Source organism: Callionymus lyra, chromosome 14, assembly GCF_982586985.1.
Source record: "Callionymus lyra chromosome 14, fCalLyr1.hap1.1, whole genome shotgun sequence".
Classification (NCBI taxonomy): Eukaryota; Metazoa; Chordata; class Actinopteri; order Syngnathiformes; family Callionymidae; genus Callionymus; species Callionymus lyra.
Window position 1 is genome coordinate 5,699,273 of NC_141831.1, and position 26,907 is coordinate 5,726,179.

At 38.7% G+C, this 26,907-nt stretch overlaps 1 protein-coding gene across 1 annotated transcript in view; it reads right to left on the reverse strand.

Annotated features, from left to right (window-relative positions):
• frem2a (FRAS1 related extracellular matrix 2a) overlaps positions 1 to 26,757 on the reverse strand; it is a 103,151-nt gene extending 76,394 nt beyond the window's left edge. Inside the window, exons 1-2 of the mRNA XM_087806954.1 lie at positions 21,700 to 26,757; positions 14,289 to 14,378 (exon numbers count right to left, since the gene is read on the reverse strand). Coding sequence (XP_087663080.1) covers positions 14,289 to 14,378; positions 21,700 to 26,677 — 5,068 coding nt within the window. The 5' untranslated portion in view covers positions 26,678 to 26,757. The remainder of the gene's footprint in view (positions 1 to 14,288; positions 14,379 to 21,699) is intronic.
• Between the last annotated feature and the right edge of the window lie 150 nt (positions 26,758 to 26,907).

Consider the following 26,907-nt stretch of genomic DNA (forward strand, 5'->3'; position numbering starts at 1 on the left):
GACGAGGTCACCCTCACTGAACAGGTTGTTGTGAAAGATGCAAGTTCAAATACTAGTTTGTAAAATAAACACGGGAAGAAGTAAACACTCACTTCTTTGCAGATGAAACCAGAGTCACCAGAGTCACCAGCTAACCACACTAACTAGAACTCACAACCACTAACCAACTTTTATTTTGGGGTTGTATTAAATATTAACTTGTACTTTATTGTGCTTTTTCTTCAACTCAGCTCTTTGTGTTTGTACCTCACAGCGCCACTCGTGTACAGGGAGCAGTGGAAGTAAAGTACACAACTATAGACTCACTGGCCTCCCCCCGGGCTCCCCCGCACCGACGACAGATAAAGAATGACATGCAACGGAATAAAGCAGTGGTTCCTCACCACAGTCAACAGCCATGAAGCCATAAGACGCCGAGACACACAATCCTCTTCCTTTGAAGTCTTCGGGATCAACTTAATCACCGTGAGGTTTATTTCACCGACGTCTGCAGTCGGATACGACCCCGGGCATGGCTGAGAGGAAGAGGAGCTTCGGGGATAAAGTAATGATGGTTTCCTCCGGGCCAGAGTGTGTGTGTGCGTGTGTGACGACAAGAGTGTGTGTGTGTGTGTGTGTTGAACGTTTGTGTCGCTCCAGCAGATCTTCAAATGTCACTAATATAACAGTCATCGTACGATTGAACAAAATATACACAAACACAATGGCTTTAAACTCACAACATCCATGAACACACAACAATCTCTGAAAAATAAAAGTACACACAACTATCTCTGAAACTATACAACAATCTCTGAAAATAACAGTACACACAACTATCTCTGAAACTATACAACAATCTCTGAAAATAAAAGTACACACAACTATCTCTGAAACTATACAACAATCTCTGAAAATAAAAGTACACACAACTATCTCTGAAACGACATAACAATCTCTGAAAATAAAAGTACACACAACTATCTCTGAAACTATACAACAATCTCTGAAAATAAAAGTACACACAACTATCTCTGAAACTATACAACAATCTCTGAAAATAAAAGTACACACAACTATCTCTGAAACTATACAACAATCTCTGAAAATAAAAGTACACACAACTATCTCTGAAACTATACAACAATCTCTGAAAATAAAAGTACACACAACTATCTCTGAAACTACATAACAATCTCTGAAAATAAAAGTACACACAACTATCTCTGAAACGACATAACAATCTCTGAAAATACAAGTACACACAACTATCTCTGAAACTACACAACAATCTCTGAAAAGACAAGTACACACAACTATCTCTGAAACTACACAACAATCTCTGAAAATACAAGTACACACAACAATCTTTGAAACTATACAACAATCTCTGAAAATACAACAATCTCTGAAAATACAAGTACACACAACTACCTCTGAAACTACACAACAATCTCTGAAAATACAACAATCTCTGAAAATACAACAATCTCTGAAAATACAAGTACACACAACAATCTTTGAAACTATACAACAATCTTTGAAAATACAAGTACACACAACTATCTCTGAAACTACACAACAATCTCTGAAAATACAAGTACACACAATAATCTCTGAAACTCATTGAACACACAAATGCACACACAAAAATCTCTGATACTAAATGGACAAGCAACGTGTACACGCAACTATCTCTGAAACTACAAGTTTAGGCAACAATCTCTGAAACTACAAGTACATACAACAATCTTTAAAAATACAAGTACACGCAACTATCTCTGATACTACATGGACTCACAACAATCTCTGAAACTCCATGAACACACAACTAGTCACAACAATCTCTGAAACTCCATGAACACACAACATGTACACACAACAATCTCTGAAACTACAAGTATAAACAACAATCTCTGAAAAAAACACAACAATCCACAGGTAGAGTGAGTTATTACTTGTATTACTATTACTATTATTATGTATTGAGTATCAATACATCATCGCACTTAGGAAAGTTGTGAATTTAAGGTGATTTTACGTCTGAAAATGTTGTTTTATTTTGAAAATTCCCTGGATTTTCTTTACTTTTATCACTGGTTTCCTGACTGAACGATCCTAACAACATCAGCGATAAATCTGACTCGGATAAAAGATCATCAGATAAAATCATTCCTTATTTAGCGACACAAAACATTGTTTAAAATAAAACATTATTTTATAATATACATTATTAAATATATTTATTTCAGACTTCCTGTTAAGAACACAACAACGTCTGAAACTACACACAAAAATCTCTGAAACTACACACAAAAATCTCTGAAACTACATGTACACACAACAACGTCTGAAACTACACACAAAAATCTCTGAAACTACACACAAAAATCTCTGAAACTACACAAAACAATCTCTGAAACTACATGTACACAAAACAATCTCTGAAACTACAAGTTCACAAAACAATCTCTGAAACTACATGTACACAAAACAATCTCTGAAACTACAAGTTCACAAAACAATCTCTGAAACTACATGTACACAAAATAATCTCTGAAACTACATGTACACAAAACAATCTCTGAAACTACAAGTTCACAAAACAATCTCTGAAACTACATGTACACAAAACAATCTCTGAAACTACAAGTTCACAAAACAATCTCTGAAACTACATGTACACAAAACAATCTCTGAAACTACAAGTTCACAAAACAATCTCTGAAACTACATGTACACAAAACAATCTCTGAAACTACATGTACACAAAACAATCTCTGAAACTACAAGTTCACAAAACAATCTCTGAAACTACATGTACACAAAACAATCTCTGAAACTACATGTACACACAACAACGTCTGAAACTACACACAAAAATCTCTGAAACTACATGTAGACACAACAACGTCTGAAACTACACACAAAAATCTCTGAAACTACACACAAAAATCTCTGAAACTACATGTACACACAACAACGTCTGAAACTACACACAAAAATCTCTGAAACTACACACAAAAATCTCTGAAACTACACAAAACAATCTCTGAAACTACATGTACACAAAACAATCTCTGAAACTACATGTACACAAAACAATCTCTGAAACTACAAGTTCACAAAACAATCTCTGAAACTACATGTACACAAAACAATCTCTGAAACTACAAGTTCACAAAACAATCTCTGAAACTACATGTACACAAAACAATCTCTGAAACTACAAGTTCACAAAACAATCTCTGAAACTACATGTACACAAAACAATCTCTGAAACTACACACAAAAATCTCTGAAACTACAAAAAACAATCTCTGAAACTACATGTACACACAACAACCTCTGAAACTACACACAAAAATCTCTGAAACTACACAAAACAATCTCTGAAACTACATGTACACACAACAACGTCTGAAACTACACACAAAAATCTCTGAAACTACACAAAACAATCTCTGAAACTACATGTACACACAACAACGTCTGAAACTACACACAAAAATCTCTGAAACTACACAAAACAATCTCTGAAACTACATGTACACACAACAACGTCTGAAACTACACAACAATCTCTGACCTACACAACACTCACTGACACAGCAAGAGTAGAATGTGGTAGTGTTGTGTAGAAGAATGTGGTAGTGTTGTGTAGAAGAATGTGGTAGTGTTGTGTAGCTACACAGTAAACGAGGGTCAAAAAGTGATAAAGTACACAGTACACACAACTATCTCTGAAACTATACAACAATCTCTGAAAATAAAAGTACACACAACTATCTCTGAAACTATACAACAATCTCTGAAAATAAAAGTACACACAACTATCTCTGAAACTACATAACAATTTCTGAAAATACAAGTATATGCAACCATCTCTGAAACTACACAACAATCTCTGAAAATACAAGTACACACAAAAATCTCTGAAACTATACAACAATCTCTGAAAATAAAAGTACACACAACTATCTCTGAAACTATACAACAATCTCTGAAAATAACAGTACACACAACTATCTCTGAAACTATACAACAATTTCTGAAAATACAAGTACACACAACTATCTCTGAAACTATACAACAATCTCTGAAAATAAAAGTACACACAACTATCTCTGAAACTATACAACAATCTCTGAAAATAAAAGTACACACAACTATCTCTGAAACTATACAACAATCTCTGAAAATAAAAGTACACACAACTATCTCTGAAACTATACAACAATCTCTGAAAATAAAAGTACACACAACTATCTCTGAAACTATACAACAATCTCTGAAAATAAAAGTACACACAACTATCTCTGAAACTACATAACAATCTCTGAAAATAAAAGTACACACAACTATCTCTGAAACGACATAACAATCTCTGAAAATAAAAGTACACACAACTATCTCTGAAACTACACAACAATCTCTGAAAATACAAGTACACACAACTATCTCTGAAACTACACAACAATCTCTGAAAATAAAAGTACACACAACTATCTCTGAAACTATACAACAATCTCTGAAAATAAAAGTACACACAACTATCTCTGAAACTACACAACAATCTCTGAAAATACAAGTACACACAACTATCTCTGAAACTACACAACAATCTCTGAAAATACAAGTACATACAACTATCTCTGAAACTACACAACAATCTCTGAAACTACACAACAATCTCTGAAAATACAAGTACACACAACTATCTCTGAAACTACACAACAATCTCTGAAAATACAACAATCTCTAAAAATACAAGTACACACAACAATCTTTGAAACTATACAACAATCTTTGAAAATACAAGTACACACAACTATCTCTGAAACTACACAACAATCTCTGAAAATAAAAGTACACACAATAATCTCTGAAACTCATTGAACACACAAATGCACACACAAAAATCTCTGATACTAAATGGACAAGCAACGTGTACACGCAACTATCTCTGAAACTACAAGTTTAGGCAACAATCTCTGAAACTACAAGTACATACAACAATCTTTAAAAATACAAGTACACGCAACTATCTCTGATACTACATGGACTCACAACAATCTCTGAAACTCCATGAACACACAACATGTACTCACAACAATCTCTGAAACTCCATGAACACACAACATGTACTCACAACAATCTCTGAAACTCCATGAACACACAACATGTACACACAACAATCTCTGAAACTACAAGTATAAACAACAATCTCTGAAAAAAACACAACAATCCACAGGTAGAGTGAGTTATTACTCGTATTACTATTACTATTATTATGTATTGAGTATCAATACATCATCGCACTTAGGAAAGTTGTGAATTTAAGGTGATTTTACGTCTGAAAATGTTGTTTTATTTTGAAAATTCCCTGGATTTCTTTACTTTTATCACTGGTTTCCTGACTGAACGATCCTAACAACATCAGCGATAAATCTGACTCGGATAAAAGATCATCAGATAAAATCATTCCTTATTTAGCGACACAAAACATTGTTTAAAATAAAACATTATTTTATAATATACATTATTAAATATATTTATTTCAGACTTCCTGTTAAGAACACAACAACGTCTGAAACTACACACAAAAATCTCTGAAACTACACACAAAAATCTCTGAAACTACATGTACACACAACAACGTCTGAAACTACACACAAAAATCTCTGAAACTACACACAAAAATCTCTGAAACTACACAAAACAATCTCTGAAACTACATGTACACAAAACAATCTCTGAAACTACAAGTTCACAAAACAATCTCTGAAACTACATGTACACAAAACAATCTCTGAAACTACAAGTTCACAAAACAATCTCTGAAACTACATGTACACAAAATAATCTCTGAAACTACATGTACACAAAACAATCTCTGAAACTACAAGTTCACAAAACAATCTCTGAAACTACATGTACACAAAACAATCTCTGAAACTACAAGTTCACAAAACAATCTCTGAAACTACATGTACACAAAACAATCTCTGAAACTACATGTACACAAAACAATCTCTGAAACTACAAGTTCACAAAACAATCTCTGAAACTACATGTACACAAAACAATCTCTGAAACTACATGTACACACAACAACGTCTGAAACTACACACAAAAATCTCTGAAACTACATGTAGACACAACAACGTCTGAAACTACCCACAAAAATCTCTGAAACTACACACAAAAATCTCTGAAACTACATGTACACACAACAACGTCTGAAACTACACACAAAAATCTCTGAAACTACACACAAAAATCTCTGAAACTACACAAAACAATCTCTGAAACTACATGTACACAAAACAATCTCTGAAACTACATGTACACAAAACAATCTCTGAAACTACAAGTTCACAAAACAATCTCTGAAACTACATGTACACAAAACAATCTCTGAAACTACAAGTTCACAAAACAATCTCTGAAACTACATGTACACAAAACAATCTCTGAAACTACAAGTTCACAAAACAATCTCTGAAACTACATGTACACAAAACAATCTCTGAAACTACACACAAAAATCTCTGAAACTACAAAAAACAATCTCTGAAACTACATGTACACACAACAACCTCTGAAACTACACACAAAAATCTCTGAAACTACACAAAACAATCTCTGAAACTACATGTACACACAACAACGTCTGAAACTACACACAAAAATCTCTGAAACTACACAAAACAATCTCTGAAACTACATGTACACACAACAACGTCTGAAACTACACAACAATCTCTGACCTACACAACACTCACTGACACAGCAAGAGTAGAATGTGGTAGTGTTGTGTAGAAGAATGTGGTAGTGTTGTGTAGAAGAATGTGGTAGTGTTGTGTAGCTACACAGTAAACGAGGGTCAAAAAGTGATAAAAATACACTAAACACAGAGAAAGAGAAAGTGTGTGTGTGTGTGTGTGTGTGTGTGTGTGTGTGTGTGTGTGTGTGTGTGTGTGTGTGTTTGTGTGTGTGTGTTTGTGTGATTCACCAGATGAACTGGTTTCATCTTCAGACACTTAAAGAGCTTTTTATTGAATTAAAAAAATGGACGTCAAAGCAAAAGAATGAATCTGTCAAAAAACAAAGTATATTTATGAAATATTACTTCTTCTATTCACTGAAATACTGCTCAGCTCAATCATAACTGTGATCTTAAGTGGATAAAACTTGTCTTGAACAGTTCCAACTACTACGTTTATGTTTTAATACGTAAAGTAATTGTATTATTTATTTAAACATTACATTGTTTTATTTTTATTAAGTTTTGTGTTTTTGTTTCTGCACAGATTTACACCAAAAACAATGTGCAGCAGATTTATAATATTATAATGAGTAAAATACATATAAACAAATATAAAGTTTTTATAGTTTTTTTAAATGAAATACTTCAAACTTAACCTTTATAAAAACAAGTGGGTTGAAGTTTCCTACTTCAAAATAATACAAATATGGATTTAATTGTACTTTTTTTTCATTTGTTTTCTTCATTTAGTCATTGTTGTTGTTTGTCTGCAGTCAATATGTCAACAAACTTCAGATCGAACACAAACTCCTTTATGTTTTTCACGACGTAAGTCATGCATGTTGATTTTATAAAACATCTTTTCTAAACTAAAAAACGTTTCATTTTTGTTTTATGAATCTAAATATTTGGGGGGAAATTTAATTTGTAGAAAAGGGAAGAAAAATAAGTTTGTATTCAAGCCATGAACTGGGAAGTTAACTAAGTATAAGGGAGAACGTTTTATTTTTTATTTTTTGTTAGAATTTTTTAGATGATATTTAATTAAAAACTGATTATTTTGAAACACAACAATATGACATGATGTACGTTTGGTTAAAAAAAAGAAGATGAAGATGATGATGATGAAAATGATGATGAAGATAAAGATGAAGATGAAGATCATAAAGATGATGATGATGAAAATTAAGATGATCATAAAGATGATGATGATGAAGATAAAGATGAAGATCATAAAGATGATGATGATGAAGATAAAGATGAAAATGAAAATGAAGATCATAAAGATGATGATGATGAAGATAAAGATGAAGGTGAAGATCATAAAGATGATGATGATGAAGATAAAGATGAAAATGAAGATGAAGATCATAAAGATGATGATGAAAAAGAAGACGAAGATGAAGATGATGATGGTGATGAAGATGATCATAAAGATGATGATGATGAAGATAAAGATGAAGATGAAGATCATAAAGATGATGATGAAGATAAAGATGAAGATGAAAATGAAGATCATAAAGATGATGATGAAGATAAAGATGAAGATGAAGATCATAAAGATGATGATGAAGATAAAGATGAAAATGAAGATCATAAAGATGATGAAGATGAAGATAAAGATGAAGATGAAGATGAAGATCATAAAGATGATGATGATGAAGATAAAGATGAAGATGAAGATGAAGTTGAAGATCATAAAGATGATGATGATGAAGATAAAGATGAAGATGAAGATGAAAATGAAGATCATAAAGATGATGATGATGAAGATAAAGATGAAGATGAAGATGAAGATGAAAATGAAGATGAAGATCATAAAGATGATGATGATGAAGATAAAGATGACGAAGATGAAGATGAAGATGAAGATGATGAAGATAAAGATGAAGATGAAGATGAAGATGATAAAGATGACGAAGATGACGAAGAAGACGAAGATGAAGATGAAGAAGATAAAGATGAAGATGAAAACGAAGATGAAGATCATAAAGATGATGATGATGAAGATAAAGATGAAGATGAAGATGAAGATGAAGATCATAAAGATGATGATGATGAAGATAAAGATGAAGATGAAGATCATAAAGATGATGATGATGAAGATGAAGATGAAGATGAAGATGAAGATGAAAATGAAGATGAAGATCATAAAGATGATGATGATGAAGATAAAGATAAAGATGAAAATGAAGATGAAGATCATAAAGATGATGATGATGAAGATAAAGTTGAAGATGAAGATCATAAAGATGATGATGATGAAGATAAAGATGAAGATGAAGATCATAAAGATGATGATGATGAAGATAAAGATGAAGATGAAGATGAAGATGAAAATGAAGATGATCATAAAGATGATGATGATGAAGATAAAGATGAAGATGAAAATGAAGATGAAGATCATAAAGATGATGATGATGAAGATAAAGATAAAGATGAAAATGAAGATGAAAATCATAAAGATTATTATGATGAGGACAAAGATGACGAAGATGACGAAGAAGACGAAGATGAAGATGATGGAGATGAATATTAAAATGAAGATGGAGATCATAAAGATGATGATGATGAAGATGTTGAAGATGATGAAGATAACGATAAGATAAAGATAAAGATAGAGATCATAAAGATGATGAAGAAGAATATGAAAATGAAGATCATTAGGATGAGGATGATGCTGATGATAAAGAAAATATTAGCATGAAGATGAAGATGGAGATGAATATGAAGATGAAGATGAAGATTGAGATCATAAAGATGATGATGATGAAGATAAAGATAAAGATAAAGATAGAGATCATAAAGATGATGATGATGAAGATAAAGATAAAGATAGAGATCATAAAGATGATGATGATGAAGATAAAGATAAAGATAGAGATCATAAAGATGATGATGATGAAGATGAAGAAGAAGAATATGAAAATGAAGATCATTAGGATGAGGATGATGCTGATGATAAAGAGAAATATTAGCATGAAGATGAAGATGGAGATGAATATGAAGATGAAGATTGAGATCATAAAGATGATGATGATGATGGTGATGAAGACGATGATGATGACGATGATGGTGATGAAGACGGAAATGAGGATGAAAAAGAAAAAGAAGATGATGATGTTGATGATGTTAACTATATTTACAATAATATATCTATTTTTTAAATAATATATTTCTATAAAACCTTGAATGTATGAAATAAAACATAATTTCTTCTCACAGAAATATGTTTCACCAGCTGCTGATTCAAACTCTTGCTGAGATAATAATATAATCCACCAACATAACGCGATCAAAGTCAATGAAGAGCCGTTTTTTTTCTCTTGAAGACGTTGAGAGAAGATGTCGAACATGAAACTGTGAGTATCATCCGTGTATCATCCGTGTATCATGCGTGTATCATCCGTGTATCATCCGTGTATCATCCGTGTATCATCCGTGTATCATCCGTGTATCATCCGTGTATCATCCGTGTATCATCCATGTATCATCCGTGTATCATGCGTGTATCATGCGTGTATCATGCGTGTATCATGCGTGTATCATCCGTGTATCATCCGTGTATCATCCGTGTATCATCCGTGTATCATCCATGTATCATCCGTGTATCATCCATGTATCATCCGTGTATCATGCGTGTATCATGCGTGTATCATGCGTGTATCATGCGTGTATCATCCGTGTATCATGCGTGTATCATGCGTGTATCATGCGTGTATCATCTGTGTATCATGCATGTATCATCCGTGTAGCATGCGTATATCATCCGTGTATCATCCGTGTATCATGCGTATATCATCCGTGTACCATGCGTATATCATCCGTGTATCATGCGTATATCATCCGTGTATCATGCGTGTATCATGCGTGTATCATGCGTGTATCATCCGTGTATCATGCGTATATCATCCGTGTATCATGCGTGTATCATCCGTGTATCATTCGTGTATCATCCGTGCATCATTCGTGTATCATCCGTGTATCATTCGTGTATCATCCGTGTATCATCCGTGTATCATTCGTGTATCATCCGTGTATCATCCGTGTATCATCCGTGTATCATGCGTGTGTCATCCGTGTATCATCCGTGTATCATGCGTGTATCATCCTTGTATCATGCGTGTATTAGTGAGTCATGTGGCTCCACCGCGGGGGGTCTGGTCCTACAGAGCGACGTGAGAGCGCCACCTTCAGAAGAGAATCCAGCTGCAGATGAACCGGCGACAGGATCTGCTCCCTGACGTCTCGCTCGTGTAACAGAGACTCCTAATTACAAGTAGTCGCAGCTCTCGGGGGCCCCGGGCTCTCATTACCCACAATGCCGCGCTGGCTCTTAAATATCAAACGCCTCGTCGCTGCCGGAGGCCGGAGCGTCTCTGCGCCTGCAGCTCGGGGTGATGCTGGAGTTACTACCTTCTCGTGCCTCCGTGATCAACCGTGATCAACCGTGATCAACCGTGATCAACCGTGATCAACCGTGATCAACCGTGATCAACCGTGATCAACCGTGATCAACCGTGATCGACCGTGATCGACCGTGATCGACCGTGATCGACCGTGATCGACCGTGATCGACCGTGATCGACCGTGATCGACCGTGATCGACCGTGATCAACCGTGATCAACCGTGATCAACCGTGATCAACCGTGATCAACGCGTGGAAATCCAAGCTCGCAGGAAATCATGACGCGTCGCGCAGGAAGTCGAGGGTGATTCCAGCTAATCTGTGCCACGTTTCCATCTCACTGTGACCTGAATAACATTAGTTTTTAAAGAGGAGGTGATGGTTCAAGGAAACTATTCTTACTCTTGAGCCACAGTTCAGGACAAACTTATGCTGCTGTATTTGTTTTATACCATATTTTTTTTACATATATATTTGAATCAAATATATATTTTCAATAAATCAGACATTTCTGTCCAATTTTGTTAAATTTTGCTGAATTAATACATTCATTTTATCGTTGCTAATGCTAAATTATTATTATATTTATTATTAATTATAACTGTGCCGTTTGTTTCTATTATAGTAACTAAGTTTGTTGGTTTTAATTAACTTTAATTGACTTTTTAAAGGAACCATGTTCGTTTTTTTACGTAAGAACCTCTTGACACTGAATATCTAAAAAATAATGAATCATCGGATGAAAGTAATAATAACATAACAATAATAATAACAATATTAAAGATAATTATGATGAAGAAGAAAATGATGGATGGATGGATGGATGGATGGATGGATGGATGGATGGATGGATGGATGGATGGATGGATGGATGGATGGATGGATGGATGGATGGATGGATGGATGGATGGATGGATGGATGGATGGATGGATGGATGGATGGATGGATGGATGGATGGATGGATGGATGGATGGATGGATGGATGGATGGATGGATATGATGATGATGATGATGAAGGTAAAGAGGATGAGGATGATGAAGATGAAGATGAGGATGATAATGATGAAGATGATGTGAGGATAAAGTTAGAGTTGAAGATGAAGAAGAAGAAGGAAAAGATAGAGAATGAGGATGATAGTGATAAAGATGAGGATGATAATGATGATGAAGATGGTGAGGATAAAAATAAAGATAGAGTTGAAGATGAAGAAGAAAAAGTTAAGAAGAGGATGATGATGAGGATGAGGATGATGATGAAGATAAAGATAGAGTTGACGATGAAGAAGAAGAAGAAAAAGATAAAGAGGATGAGGATGATGGTGATGAAGATGAGGATGATAATGATGAAGATGATAATGAGGATTAAGATCGAGTTGAAGATGAAGAAGAAAAAGTTAAAAAGAGGATGATGATGAAGATAAAGATCGAGTTGAAGATGAAGAAGAAAAAGTTAAAAAGAGGATGATGATGAAGATAAAGATCAAGTTGAAGATGAAGAAGAAAAAGTTAAGAAGAGGATGATGATGAAGATAAAGATAGAGTTGAAGATGAAGAAGAAAAAGTTAAAAAGAGGATGATGATGAAGATAAAGATCGAGTTGAAGATGAAGAAGAAAAAGTTAAGAAGAGGATGATGATGAAGATAAAGATAGAGTTGAAGATGAAGAAGACAAAGTTAAGAAGAGGGTGATGATGGTGATGAAGATAAAGATACAGTTGAAGATGAAGAAGAAGAAGAAAAAGATAAAGAGGATGAGGATGATGGTGATGAAGATGAGGATGAGGATAAAGATAGAGTTGAGGATGAAGAAGAAAAAGATGAAGAGGATGAGGATGATGATGATGAAGATAAAGATGAAAAAAAACATCAAGTTGAAGATGAAAAAGAAAATATACAGATGATGATGATGATGAAGAAATTATGATGAAGATAAATAAAGACATAGGATAGAGGTGAAGAGGAAAATGAAGATAAAGATGATGATGATGAAGATAAAGTTCAAATGAATGATGATGATGATGAGGATATGGAAAAAGATGAAGAAGATGAAGACAGCGATGATGAGAATAAAGGTATAAATAAAAATAAAGCTTAAAATGACAATAAAGATGATGAAGATGAAGATACAACACATCTACGCTCAGATAGAAACAGACAATACATGTTGAGATTCTGCTGTTGCAGTGCATTATGGGATACTATGAAATTATTTATCAGAGAAAATATACATTACTTATATGATTTGTCTTAAAGCACACAATCACACACTGACGGCAGTAGGCTGCGACGCAGCTCACCATCAGGAAACGTGTTAAAGTGTTCAATATTTTGCGAAGAGTTTGAAGGAGAAATGTGAGTTCTTCTACTAGAGCGGCTCAGAATTCTGGCTGCAGAGTTTCGTATGAACTGCAGGCGAGACAGAAGCAGGTCTGCAGACTTCACCTGGACAGCCTGGACTGCACCACCCGGTGGCTTCTAATTCAGGGCCACATCTTTCTCCCCTCTCTGTGGAATTCTGGGTAATAATTCCCGTCTTCAATCTTCCCGGTGAGAGGAGATCGATGTTGACCATAAGCGCCGAGGAAAAGTAAACGTTTCTCAGGGTTTACGGCGTCATAACCGTTTAAAGCGACCAGTAAAAGCGAGACAGTTTCAAATAAATTCTCGGCTGTGAGCGAAACATCGACTTTATTCTACTGTTGAGATATAAAAACGATGAAATAAAAAAACACCGAAACGGTGAGTTCGGCCTTTAAAAAAAAGCGATAAAAACCAACTTTTATGTTTGCTCCGCTTGCTTTAAACCACTAATGGAGCATTTTTCTCAGGCTTTATCTGAATAAATCATGACTCGTGCGCCTCCTCTGGACTAGATGGTCGTCTCCGTGAACGATCCAAAATGTTTATTAATGAGGAAATCAGGTTTTTGTTGTAGGTTCGGGTCCAGACTTGTGGGAGAAGCTGCTCTTAAATGTGTTTGGAAGTACAGCGTCTGATTGCTTCATCAGCCCACGCACTCGCTGATTTTATATTTACATGAATCAAGGTTTTGATTTCCTCGCACATCAATGAGCTTCTTGATTTTTTAAAAAGCTTTCGGAGAGAGAGAGAGTGAAACATGTCCAACCTTTATCTCGGACGGAGAAGCTGAAAACATCGGAGGTGGCGTTTTCTTCGTCCCGCAGCACGTAGCAGATGTTCATGTCGTCGATGTCGGCTGCGAGAGAGAAAGATATGTTTATGTTTCAGTTCAACTCGTCGTGAAGTTAAAGTACGATCACTTTTATGTTGTCATCTTCATTTTGTTCACTGCAACCTTTTTATTGTTCACATCTTTATTCTTAATGTGTGTTTTATGTTGTCTTTTTGCTGCACCTTTAACTTTGAAAACTTTTATGTTGTCATCTTTATTTTTACTGTGTGTACAGGGTTTTATGTTGTCGTTTTGTTGCACCTCTTCAACATCGAAAACGTTTATGTTGTCATCTTTATTTTTAATGTCTGTACAGTGTTTTATGTTGTTGTTTAGCTGCACCTCTTTAACATGATAACTTTTATGTTGTCATCTTTATTTTTAATGTGTGTACAGTGTTTTATGTTGTTGTTTTGTTGCACCTCTTTAACATCGAAAACTTTTATGTTGTCATCTTTATTTGTAATGTGTGTACAGTGTTTTTTATGTTGTCGTTTTGCTGCACCTATTTAACATCGAAAACTTTTATGTTGTCATCTTTATTTTTAATGTGTGTACAGTGTTTTTTATGTTGTCGTTTTGCTGCACCTTTAACTTTGAAAACTTTTATGTTGTCATCTTTATTTTTACTGTGTGTACAGTGTTTTATGTTGTTGTTTTGCTGCACCTCTTTAACATGATAACGTTTATGTTGTCATCTTTATTTTTAATGTGTGTACAGTGTTTTATGTTGTTGTTTTGCTGCACCTCTTTAACATGATAACTTTTATGTTGTCATCTTTATTTTTAATGTGTGTACAGTGTTTTATGTTGTTGTTTTGTTGCACCTCTTTAACATCGAAAACTTTTATGTTGTCATCTTTATTTTGTCCACTACCACCTTTTTATTGTTCACATCTTTATTTTGAATGTGTGTACATTGTTCTATGTTGTCGTTTTGCCGCACCTCTTTAACATCGAAAACTTTTATGTTGTCATCTTTATTTGTAATGTGTGTACAGTGTTTTTTATGTTGTCGTTTTGCTGCACCTATTTAACATCGAAAACTTTTATGTTGTCATCTTTATTTGTAATGTGTGTACAGTGTTCTATGTTGTCGTTTTGCCGCACGTCTTTAACATGATAACTTTTATGTTGTCATCTTTATTTTTACTGTGTGTACAGTGTTTTATGTTGTCGTTTTGCTGCACCTATTTAACATCTAAAACTTTTATGTTGTCATCTTTATTTTTAATGTGTGTACAGTGTTCTATGTTGTCGTTTTGCTGCACCTCTTTAACATGATAACTTTTATGTTGTCATCTTTATTTTTACTGTGTGTACAGTGTTCTATGTTGTCGTTTTGCTGCACCTCTTTAACATGATAACTTTTATGTTGTCATCTTTATTTTTACTGTGTGTACAGTGTTCTATGTTGTCGTTTTGCTGCACCTCTTTAACATGATAACTTTTATGTTGTCATCTTTATTTTTAATGTGTGTACAGTGTTCTATGTTGTCGTTTTGCTGCACCTCTTTAACATGATAACTTTTATCGCCTGTTTTTTGTTCTTGAAATCCTATGTAAATAAAAAACATCAATATTTTGATGGTATTAAACACATTTATTGAGCACTAATTAATTTTTTTTCAATAATTGAATTAAATAATTTCTTTTTTCATTGAAACATTTAATTCAGTAATTGTTCAAAAGTTGAATTTTTTGGTATTTGACAATTTTTTTAATTTTATTTATTTTAGTTTGATGTTTTAATTCCAATAAGTAAAAAGTAAATATTCAAAATTCAATATGTTTTAATTGCTAGCCTTTACAATTCAGTGTAATTCTGGTGGTACTTTTATATCAACATTTCTATTCAAAAAAACAAAAAAAACATTGGAATTTAAATATTGAACAAATGAGTTTTAATTCAGTTATTAAAAAATAAAAATAAAAATTTAAATATCAAAAATATTCTAAATATAGAATTAAATGCTTAAGGAAAACAATATAAAAAATTTAAAAAAAGCTTAAAAAGTAAAAATTCAATAACAAATATTCTGATGTCACTGATTTACTTCCATAACGAACATGTTCACAAAAAAAAGTTCAAAGTTATTCGCCAAGACCAGAAAAATTCACCACTTTCCTCAATATTTCGTTCTCATTTTAGGTTTGAAATCAACATCTTCGTCTCTCTACGGGTACTGACCACTGCAGCTCACACTTTTGTTGTCACAAGAGATTTTTCTTCTTCACTAACAACCAAAAGTTCACATTTTTCACCACCGAAGAAGAAAATCCTTCTGTTCATCTACGTGCCACGAGCCTCAAACGTTCTCCGGAGACGTTTGTTCTCCAATAAATACTTGTACAACGATGGAAGCTCGTATCTTATCTGCACCGACGCTTCTGGAACGTCACGCATCCATAAACCCGGTGGACGATAAGAGCAAGAACCGACTTTAGGTTCTGATCCAGGAACCTGCTGGAGCTTCTACGTGTCTCCAGAAGAAGAAGAAGAAGAAGAAGACGGTGGACGCCGTGTCTTCTAATGACAGACCACGAACGTTGAAGACAGGATTTACTTTTTCCACAGCTGGTTCTTTCCCTCACATTTCTCAATTACAGGTCTGCACATCCTGGAGTTCTTCCCTTCTTTTTTTTCTTTTTTTTTCTCTTCCGAGGGCAGCAGAAGTGGTTGTGAAAGGGCTTGGCCTCCGTGAACCGTGTCTCTCAATAATAGATGTCTGGAGCAGGAGGTTCATGAAAATATAAACTCCAGGCTGAGAAGCCTCTTAACCCCCTTTCTCGTCCTCCATCCCCCCCCCTCTTTCTTTTCACTCCCCCTCTCTAAATCTTGAGAGGACTTATCTCCCGTCGCCGTGTGACAAATAAAAGTCAACACAAACGAAGGGGGGATCATCAAATATTTAAATGGAAGGACACGAGGGATGAGCTCCGGAAGAAGAACGAGTAAACAAGGAGCGAGAGGTCGCGTCTCTTCCGGGCGAACGCTTCTTCCGAGGGTCGTTATCTTATCTGGGTTTCGCTCGCCTTCTCGCCGCTTCCCTTGTTTGCACTCTCACCCTCTTGCTCTCCGTCTCCACCCCCTCCTTCCATCCCTCCTTCCCTCCGTTTATCACCCTTTTATTCCAGTGTCCACTCCTGTTCCCGACCCCTGATGACGAGCGTTGACCCCGAATGTTCTTTCGTGAGCGAACTCCAGATGAAAAAATGTTGTCTTTTTGATTGAGCCGTAACATTATGACCACCTTGAATCCGACAAAGTAGTTACAATGAGGTCGACTTCTAACGCCAAAGATGTTCGGACGAATTATTTTCATTACATTTCTGGAAAGTTCTGAGTCAGAAACGTCGATTTTTATTTTTGCTAAAAATAAAATTCTCCAAAAATATTCCTATTTAAATAATAGAAAATATTATTTTATTATTTATCGTTTATTTAGTTAGTACATTTCCTAATTTTAAAGTTTACTCATATGGCTTCTAATTGCTGCTTATTCCAAAGGTTGGTGTCAGAAGTAGGATGTAGACGGAGGTGAAAAAAACAGTTGTTTTTCAATACAATTCTCAATAATAATCATATTTAATAGAAGTAGGATTTAAACAGATGTAAAGAGTAAAAATTAATTTTGTTTAATCAAATTGTAAAAAAAATAATCATATTAATATAAAAAAAACATTATTTTATTAACCATCATTTATTTATTTATTAAATTTCCGAATTTTAAGGTTTCATCAGTTACTAGTATGGATTTTTATCGCTGCTTATCCCAGAAGTTGGTGTCAGAAGTAGGATGTAGCCAGAGGTGAGTAAAACTGTTTTTCTTTAAATAAAATTTCATATTAGAAAATTAGATCGTTATAAAGTTATTTTTGACAATTTAAATGTATTTTTGTATTCTTTTATTATTAATTATTTATTTGGTGTCAGAAGTAGGATGTCCACAGGGGTGAGTAAAACCATTTTCGTTTCTAAAAAAAAACATATTTGATTTTGTAATTTGAAGGTTTAGTTCAACAACAACACATTTTTATTCCAAAAGTTGGCGTCAGAAGTAGGATGTTAACAGATGTGAGTAAAAATTAATTGTATTTAATAGAATTGTCAAAAATAATCATATTTGCATAAAAAAAACCCCATTATTTTATTGTTTATCATTTATTTATTTATTACATTTCCTAATTTGAATGTTTTATCATTTACACGTATGGATTATTATCGCTGATTATCCAAGAAGTTGGTGTCAGAGGTAGGATGTGCACAGATGTGAGTGAAACTCAAATTAGAAAATTAAATAGTATTTATCTTTTGATGATTTAAATGTATTTAAAATTAAAATTACAGTCAGTGTTTGGCTCCCATTCTATTTTTTTGTCATGACAAAATAAGACTTAAATTAAAAAAGAAATTCTTGGCAGAGGTATGTGCCGTCTCAGTGCTGTTTTTGTTGGTATTTGATGGATTTCCAAGAACATCTTTTAATTAAACCAGGCTAACTGTGTATCCCAAAAGTTTCGGGGTTTTTACATCGGAAAAATTCATGTTTGCCAGTTTGAATACATAAATATTTGGTGCCAGACACGCCAAGAATATCTTAAATTTAAGGTTTTGTCATTTACTTGTATGGCTTCTGATCTTCAGAAAGAAGAGGAGAAACAACTATTGAAATGGCAAAGATTTTTGTGCTTTTAATTGATATATTATGAATACCTACGTTCTTGTCAGAAGTTGGTGTCAGAAGTAGGATGTGGACAGAAGTGAGTGTAACTGTTTTAAACAATGAATAACTTTAAGTTAACTTCAAAATAAAACACTTAATATTGAAAAATTGACCAGAAAACCAAGAAGAGCCGACATTATTATCAACATTTAATTTATGTAAGTAAGTAAGTAAGTAATATTTATTTATATAGCGCTTTTTGAGACCAGGGTCACAAAGCGCTTAAACAATCAAAACAATATTCAATAAAGTATATATACTTTAAAGATAAAGATAATACTGAGAACAACACAGGAGTTCGAGAAATTCAAGGAAAAGCCTGAACAAATAGAAACGTCTTAAGATGTTTCTTAAAGGAGTCAGTAGATCCATCAATACAGTATATATTAAATATATTAGCACTTTGCGATTTGTGTGCAAATGTAAAGTGCTAATATAAATAAAATATATTATTATTATTATTATGTATATGCTTAAATTCTCTAAAGATTATCCTTCAGTAAGAAAACTAAAACTGATTTCTTACGTGTCAAAAATGATAATATTTCCCTTCGTGATTTTCATCGTTCTCCTCAGTTTGACTGACGTTCTCCAGGAGGACTCGTCCTTGTACTACACTCGCTGCCGGAGCTGCAGGAAACCTTGTAATTGTGCGTGGAAGTGAAGTGCGACATCCGACTTCGCTTCACCTCGAACGGCGCTCTGTCAGCGCCGCGTTGACCTTTTCAACGCGATCGCTGTCCACTGTGCCGCTCGGTTTCACAAGCCACGGGCGGAGAACGTCAAACGTGAACATCTCCGGCCCTCAAGATGCAACTGCCATGAATTATTCAGCCCCGACAGTCTGAGGGACATTTGCGCGAAACATTAGCCGCCGCCGCGGCGCGCTAATTACGATTTGATGGTCGAGGCAGATCCAGAATCAGGTGCAAGATTAACTATTGATGCCTACAAGCTGCTGCTAACGCTGCATATGTTCATCTATTCACGTTGGTGCTCGGAGATCTGCATCATCATCGATGTTTACTCTTGACCTTCAGCCACTGATGGTCCTCGTAAACAATCAACGCCTTGTTTGGGAAGGTTTTTAAAGGATAAAACTAGTCGTGTTGTCGTTAAGTGCACATAAAAGCATGTTTTTAGTGCTGGAAATATTCTTCTTTATCAAGGACACGCTTTATCTTCTCATGCTGGGAAAGTGGTCAAATTGAATTTAAACCTAACAAGGTTACGAGCTGTAATTTATTTACAAAAAGTGTATTAATTTAATCATAAAAATAAAGCACTTAACACTTTATGATGAAAAGCAAAACAAACAGCAGTATGAACCCTCGTTTAAAAATGGTTATTCATGCTCACAAATACAACACTGGAATGTTTTTGATACTATGAAGACATTGTTTCTTTTTAAGTGAAATCACTAAAACCCCATTAGGAGCCGAGGTCTCATTTCACGTGATTAATTTTGCACTTTTGTTGTTAAACTTAACCTTCAACATTTAGCAACACATAACAGACATATACATGTACTATATAAATACAAATTAATTACTTACTTACTTACATGGAAACTGTTTAAACTTAAATTTATTCCAAATTTACCATTATTTTTTCAAGTAAGTTAAGTTACTTTCTTTTTATCTTCGTATATTTTAATATTAGATCCTATATTTCTATCTTCTCTTAAACCCAAATTAAGTAAGTTTTAATTAGAATCTGAATGTTTATTGCCATTTTTGTGGTGATAACCGTTTAGAATTCAAATAATTAAGTAAAATGAGATTAATAAAACAAAAAAGGTAAGAATTCGGTATATATTTTTTTGTAATAATACAAGCATACTTTCTTAAATGGGGTTGAAATGAATGAATTCATCTGCTTGATGAAAAAAATTATAGTAGGGATTTATTAATAATGTGGTAGTTTTTCTTTTATGCGTGATCCATAATAATCATTATTTAAAAAAAAAAATACAAACTGGATTTGGAACCTGTTTCATAGAATAACCCATGAACCACTAACCTATATATGTATATGTGTTTATAGTTTTACCATTTGTGACACTGATTTATTTATGTATTCTGTAAGTAAGTAAGTAAGTAATATTTATTTATATAGCGCTTTTCAAGACCAGGGTCACAAAGCGCTTAAACAATCAAAACAATACTCAAAACAGTACATACTTCAAAGATCAAGATAATACCGAGAACAACACAGGAGTTCGAGAAATTCAAGGAAAAGCCTGAACAAATAGAAACGTCTTAAGATGTTTCTTAAAGGAGTCAGTAGATCATCAAGAGCAAAGAGAGAGAAGATCGTTCCAAAGCTTAGGAGCAACAGCCGGAAAAGATTTCTCTCCTCTGGTCCTGAACCGTGTGCGAGGAACCATCATTCTGTGATTAACATTAAAACGATTAAGACAAAAAAACAGAGTCTTGGCTTCTAAGATTGTTTGGCTTGTACCTAAGAATAGACTTCCTGTGTAAAAAAAACTTTTTCTTATCTGCACTACAATCAGAACCAGACTGTGCTGAACAAGACAACCCGTGTTGTTCCTTCTGCTTTCCACATGCAATATTAATGCAAAGGTCACCGTGGGAGTGCTGCCGTGTGCTTACCTTGATTAAACGTGTTGATGGAGTCGTTTCCTCGGCCCAGATGAACGATGTAGCCGTGCCTGGGCTGGGAGCTGATGTGGAAGACCAGGGAGTCCGGGCTGCTGTCTCTGTCCGACGCCTTCAGGAGTTTGGAGGTGATCGGGAACCCCAGGTGGCCCGTGGGTAGAATCTTCAACGTGGGGGCCCCCTTGTTCACCACGATCTGCGGGACGCCGTTGTCGATGGCCACCACGGCGATCTTCACGGTCTGAGGTCGGCGCGTTTCGAAGACGGTGTCGGGGAACACGTAGAAGTCCGTGTGCGTGCCGTCGGTCACGGTGAACGAGAAGGAGTCTTCGGACGACTCCGTCCCGTCGTGCCGGTAGCTGATCATGTTTTCGTTGAGGTCTTGTTTGGTGAAACTGGTGATGGGCCGCGACTGGTTGTAGAGGAGTTTACCGTGGACGGGCAGCTGCGTGACGGTGAACTTGAGCAGCTTCTCGGGCGTGTCCTGGTCTTCGGCCGTGAGCTCGAACGGCGTTATCAGCTTGGTTTCTCCCTCCGTGACGAGCAGAGCGTTCACCGTCACCACGGGTTTCTTGTTGTCCACGTCGACGATGGAGATCCTGAACGTCCGGAAAATGGGGTTGTAGCCGTCCGTGACCTCGAACTCGAAACTGTCCATTTTCAGCTCGTCGTCCGAGGTGTGGATGTAGTAGATTTTACTGCCGGCGAGTTGCAGCTGAGTGAACGACACGATGGGGATCCCGGGCGTGTCCGTGCACTCCAGGTGGCCTCGTACCGGGGCTCTCGTGATGGTGAAGAGCAAGTTTTCATCGGGACTGTTAAGATCGGAGGTGCTTAGGAGATCCGTGGTCAGGGTCACACGCCCTCCTTCTTTCAGAGACACTCCTTTACTGACCACGTCCGGGAAGACCATATCGATGCTGTCCACGCTGATGTAAAAGTAGCGATCGATCAGCGTGTTTATTCCATCTGTGACGTCGAACTTGACCAGGTCTCGGACGCCCTCTTGTCCGTTGTGTTTATACCACAAAAGTCCCGCATCGACTTCCGCTTGAGTGAAATTCATGCCCAGAGTGATGTTTTCGACGGACCCAGAGGGGGTCTTCCTCTGTAGGAGACCCTGGCGAGGCTGGAACCTGACGATGTAAGCGAGGGCGGAATCATCCGAATCCAGATCCGTCGCTTTGAGCGCCTTGTCGTCGATCTCTTTCTTCTCACCCACTTCCACCTCCAGGCCGTCGTTGATCAGCATCCTGGGGGTCTCGTCGTCGACGGCGATGATCAAGACCACCGCCGTCTTCTGAACGGAATATTTGCCGTCCGTCAAAATAACTTCAAAGCTGTCATCGGTCGTCTCCGAGTCATCGTGCTCATAAATTATAGTCGACGCTTCCCTGATTTGCTCCAAAGTGAAATTAGTCACCAGCACCGAGCCGGTGGGTAACTGATTTAAAATGGCACCATGCTTGGGGGGTCTGGAGATGATAAACATCAGGTCTTCGGACGGGACGTCCGCATCATCCCCGTTAAGGATGGGCGTGTCGATGACGATGTTCATCCCTTCCATGACCACGATCTCCCTCAGGTAAATCTCGGGCTTTTCGTCGTTGGCCGGGATGATGACGATCGGGAAGAAGTGGTTCTCTGAGAAGTTGATGCCATCGGAGCACCTGAACGTGAACCTGTCCTCCACCGGCTCCACACCTTTGTGGATGCTCTGCACATAGTGAATATTCCCCTCCCCGATGTCTCCGATGGTAAAAGCACTGATGGCCGTTCCCGACCTGGACTTTTCAGAGCCCGGGGCCGGAGATATATTTTCCACATACCCAGCCGTCGGTTGGATGATGATGGTGCACAAGATGTCATCTATCGGGGTGTCATTATCATCAGCGTTCAAGTGCTGAGGCCCGATGGCGTATTTTTCTCCTTCGACGACGCTGAATTGAATCCCGACTCCCACCTCGGGGGCCTGGCTGTCAACGGGAAGTATGGTCACTCTGACTTGGACACCGTTGACCTTATTGCCTCCCACCGTCCAATCGTCCGACATGTCCGTGAGAGTTAAATTAAAGCCGTCCAGTTTCGAGGCGAGGCCCACCTCGCCTCCCGTGTGCGCGTAAACGACCACGCCGTTGATGATGTCGGCCTGCGTGAAGCGGGTGGCGGGCACTCCCTTGACCAGGATCTCCCCCTGGAGCGGCGGGTCTTCCACGATGAAGGTCAGCCGAAGGTCGTCGGTGTCATCGTCGTGTCCTTGGATGACATTGGTGGTGATTTCCGTGGCGCCGTTTTCCAGCACGTCCACGTGGGACCCGATGGTACCGGCGGGCAGACTGACGGTCGGCGCTTCGTCGTCGACCGGCTTCACGTTAACTTTCACCGTCACCGTCACGGCGTGAAACCCGTCGCTGACATCCAGCTGAAACTCGTCACTCGCCGTCTCCTCGCCGCCGTGTAAATAGGATATCCTCCCCTCGGACAAATCCTCCAGGCTGAAAACTCCTTTTTTATCTAAATCAGCGAACGCTGACTGGATCTGTCCGTGCTTGGGAGGCTGACTCAGAGTGAAAGTAATCTTTTCACTCGCCGTGTCAGGATCTGTGGCGTCGAGCTCCGCCGCTGTCAGGATGTGCACGCCACGTTCAAACAAAGTAAAGCCGGTGTTAGTGATCTGCGGGGGCTTGTTGTCAACAGGCTGGAGGTAGATAGCGAGAGCCCCTTCCACGCTGTTCCCGGCCGTGTCTTCCACGGAGTAACGGAACTGAACGACGTGCGCTGTGATTCCCAGCTCAATATCCGGGGGGCTGTAGGAGATCTTGTGATGATTGATTTGAGCTTGTGTGAACTCGCCGATCTCGGTGTCGGGGCTGTCCGTCAGGACCAAAGAGCCGAAGCTAACCGGGTTATTCTCGTCGGTGTCGGTCGGCGGGCTGGTGACCGTGTATTTGAGGTCGCGGTCCTCCGAGTCCAGGTCGGTGTAACGAAGGACTTCTTTGCTGAAGTGCGTGAGCTTGTACTCTTCGACGGTCATCTGGAGAGTGGTGCCCGGGAAGAGTTCAGGGGGGACGTCGTCTATGGGTAGGACTTTGACGATGAAAGCGGCTTCCCCCGACTGGTTCGGGGGGTCGTTGTCGTCCTGGACGGTGAAAACAAACTGATCCATCACCGTGTCCGTGTTGTGAGGACCTATGTGCTTGTAAAACAGCTTTCCGTCCGTGATGTCCTTCTGCAACCACTCCGACACTTCCTTCTCATAGACCTCATCCTCAGCGTTGAACTTCCACGAAGAAGGGTCCTCGGGCGCGTCCGACTGCCTCAGGATGACGGTGCCGATTTTCGACGAGGGGGGGACCACCCTGAATTTGATCGTCGAGTCCTCGGAGTCTATATCGGCGGCGCTGAGCATGAGAGGAGATATGGGCATCATTTGGTGCTTAAACACGACCAGGCCCGTGTTGGCGTTAATTATCGGCGGCTCGTCGTCGGTCGGAACGATGGTGATGGGAAAAAGGAACTCGACTTCGTGTTTGCCGTCCGTCATTTTGAACACTATGTTGTCGCTGTGGGTTTCGCTGCCGTCGTGTTGATACACCACGGCTCCGGCGACGAGGTCGAAGGGGGTGAAGAACTTCCTGTGGGATTCTCCAAGCATCGTCAGGTGGCCGTGGCGTAGACCGTCCACCACGGTGACGGTGACGGAGTCCAGGTTGTCCTCGTCGCTGATCTCCAGGTTGTGTGAGCTGACCAGGGGTCGGGACTGACCCTCGTAGAGAAGCTGCCCCGTGTTCTGGGTCACGACCGGCGCCATGGAGTTCATGGGTTTGACGACTATCATGAAAGCGAACGGGTCCGACACGAGCCCGTCGGTGTCCACCACCTCAAACTCAAGCTGGAATATTCTCTCGGTGTCCGAGTCCAGGGTAGGGGGCTTGTAGGCGATCTTCAGGTCTCGGAGGTCTCTCTGGTAGAAGGAGGTGATGGGCAGGTTCCTATCGTCCGTGCTGACTATGTAACCCTCCTCGTACGACAACGGCGTGGTGATGTTGAAAACGAGCTCGTCGGAGTCGGACTCGGCGTCCTCGGCAGCCACCATGTCGGGGGTGAGGGCGGTCATGACGAACTGGCTCACCTCCATCATCATCATGGACACGAAGCTGGGTTTGGGGGCCGTGTTCTCTTCTCCTTCCCTGATCCGGATCATCAGGTGAAAATACTCCTGTTTCTCCAGGTTCCCTTCTTTGTCGTGGAGCTCCACCACCATGGGAACGTAATCCCTGTTGGGGGACTTCCTCTCGGAGGTGTGCTGGTAGCGGATGTCGGACCGCGTGAACTCGTCGCAGTCCATCATCGAGGAGAGACCCCCTCCGTCGACGAGCCTCCCGTACCTGGGCAGTAGACTGGCGGTGGTGAGTGAGGTCACCTCGCACTTGTGAGAGTCTCGGTCGTAAGTAAATTCTAAAATCTTGTTATCGATGGCGTTACTGACTCCCTTCAACTTGTCCACCCCTAGGGGCATGTTCTTGGTCAGCAGCTCCAGCTGCGTGAAGACCACCTCCACCTCCACCATGAAGGGGATTATAACAGTTTCCGTCTGTGCGTCGTACCTGAGCTGAAGTCTCACCCGGTCCCTGGACGGACTCCTGGCCCCGTAGTGGGTGTAGGTGACGTCGTTGGGGCCGAAGTCGCACGGGAACTTTTTGGGGGACAGGTGCCCGGGTCTCTGCGAGAGCGGGTCGTTGTCCAGGACGGTGACGCTGCACCTGTCCCCGGGCTGGGTCTGCACCACCAGGTCGTTGATGGGGTCCACGAAGACGGACCTGCCGAACGGGACCCGCACCCCGTTGTTGGCCACGAGGATCGCGTCCTCCGAGAGCTCGGACCGGAGCGCGTAAAATAATCCGGAGCTGTCGCCGTCCTGCGCGCACACCAGGTACGCCAGCGACACGCACAGGAGCGTGCGTGAGAGCATCTTGGGCTCGGAAAGAAAAGAAGGTGTGAAGGGAAGAGAGAGACTACAGTGATGCTGGCACGCGTCCCCGCGAGCGTCTCCTCCACATCCTCGCGCAGGAGTTTTAACTTCAGACGCTGGAGAGGCTGAGGCGAGGAGCGCACGCCCAGCTCGACTCCCATTGGACGGATCCGCGAGGGTTGGTGTCCCGGGGCCGCGCGTCAGTGGCCGGCGCGCCTGTCAATCACAGA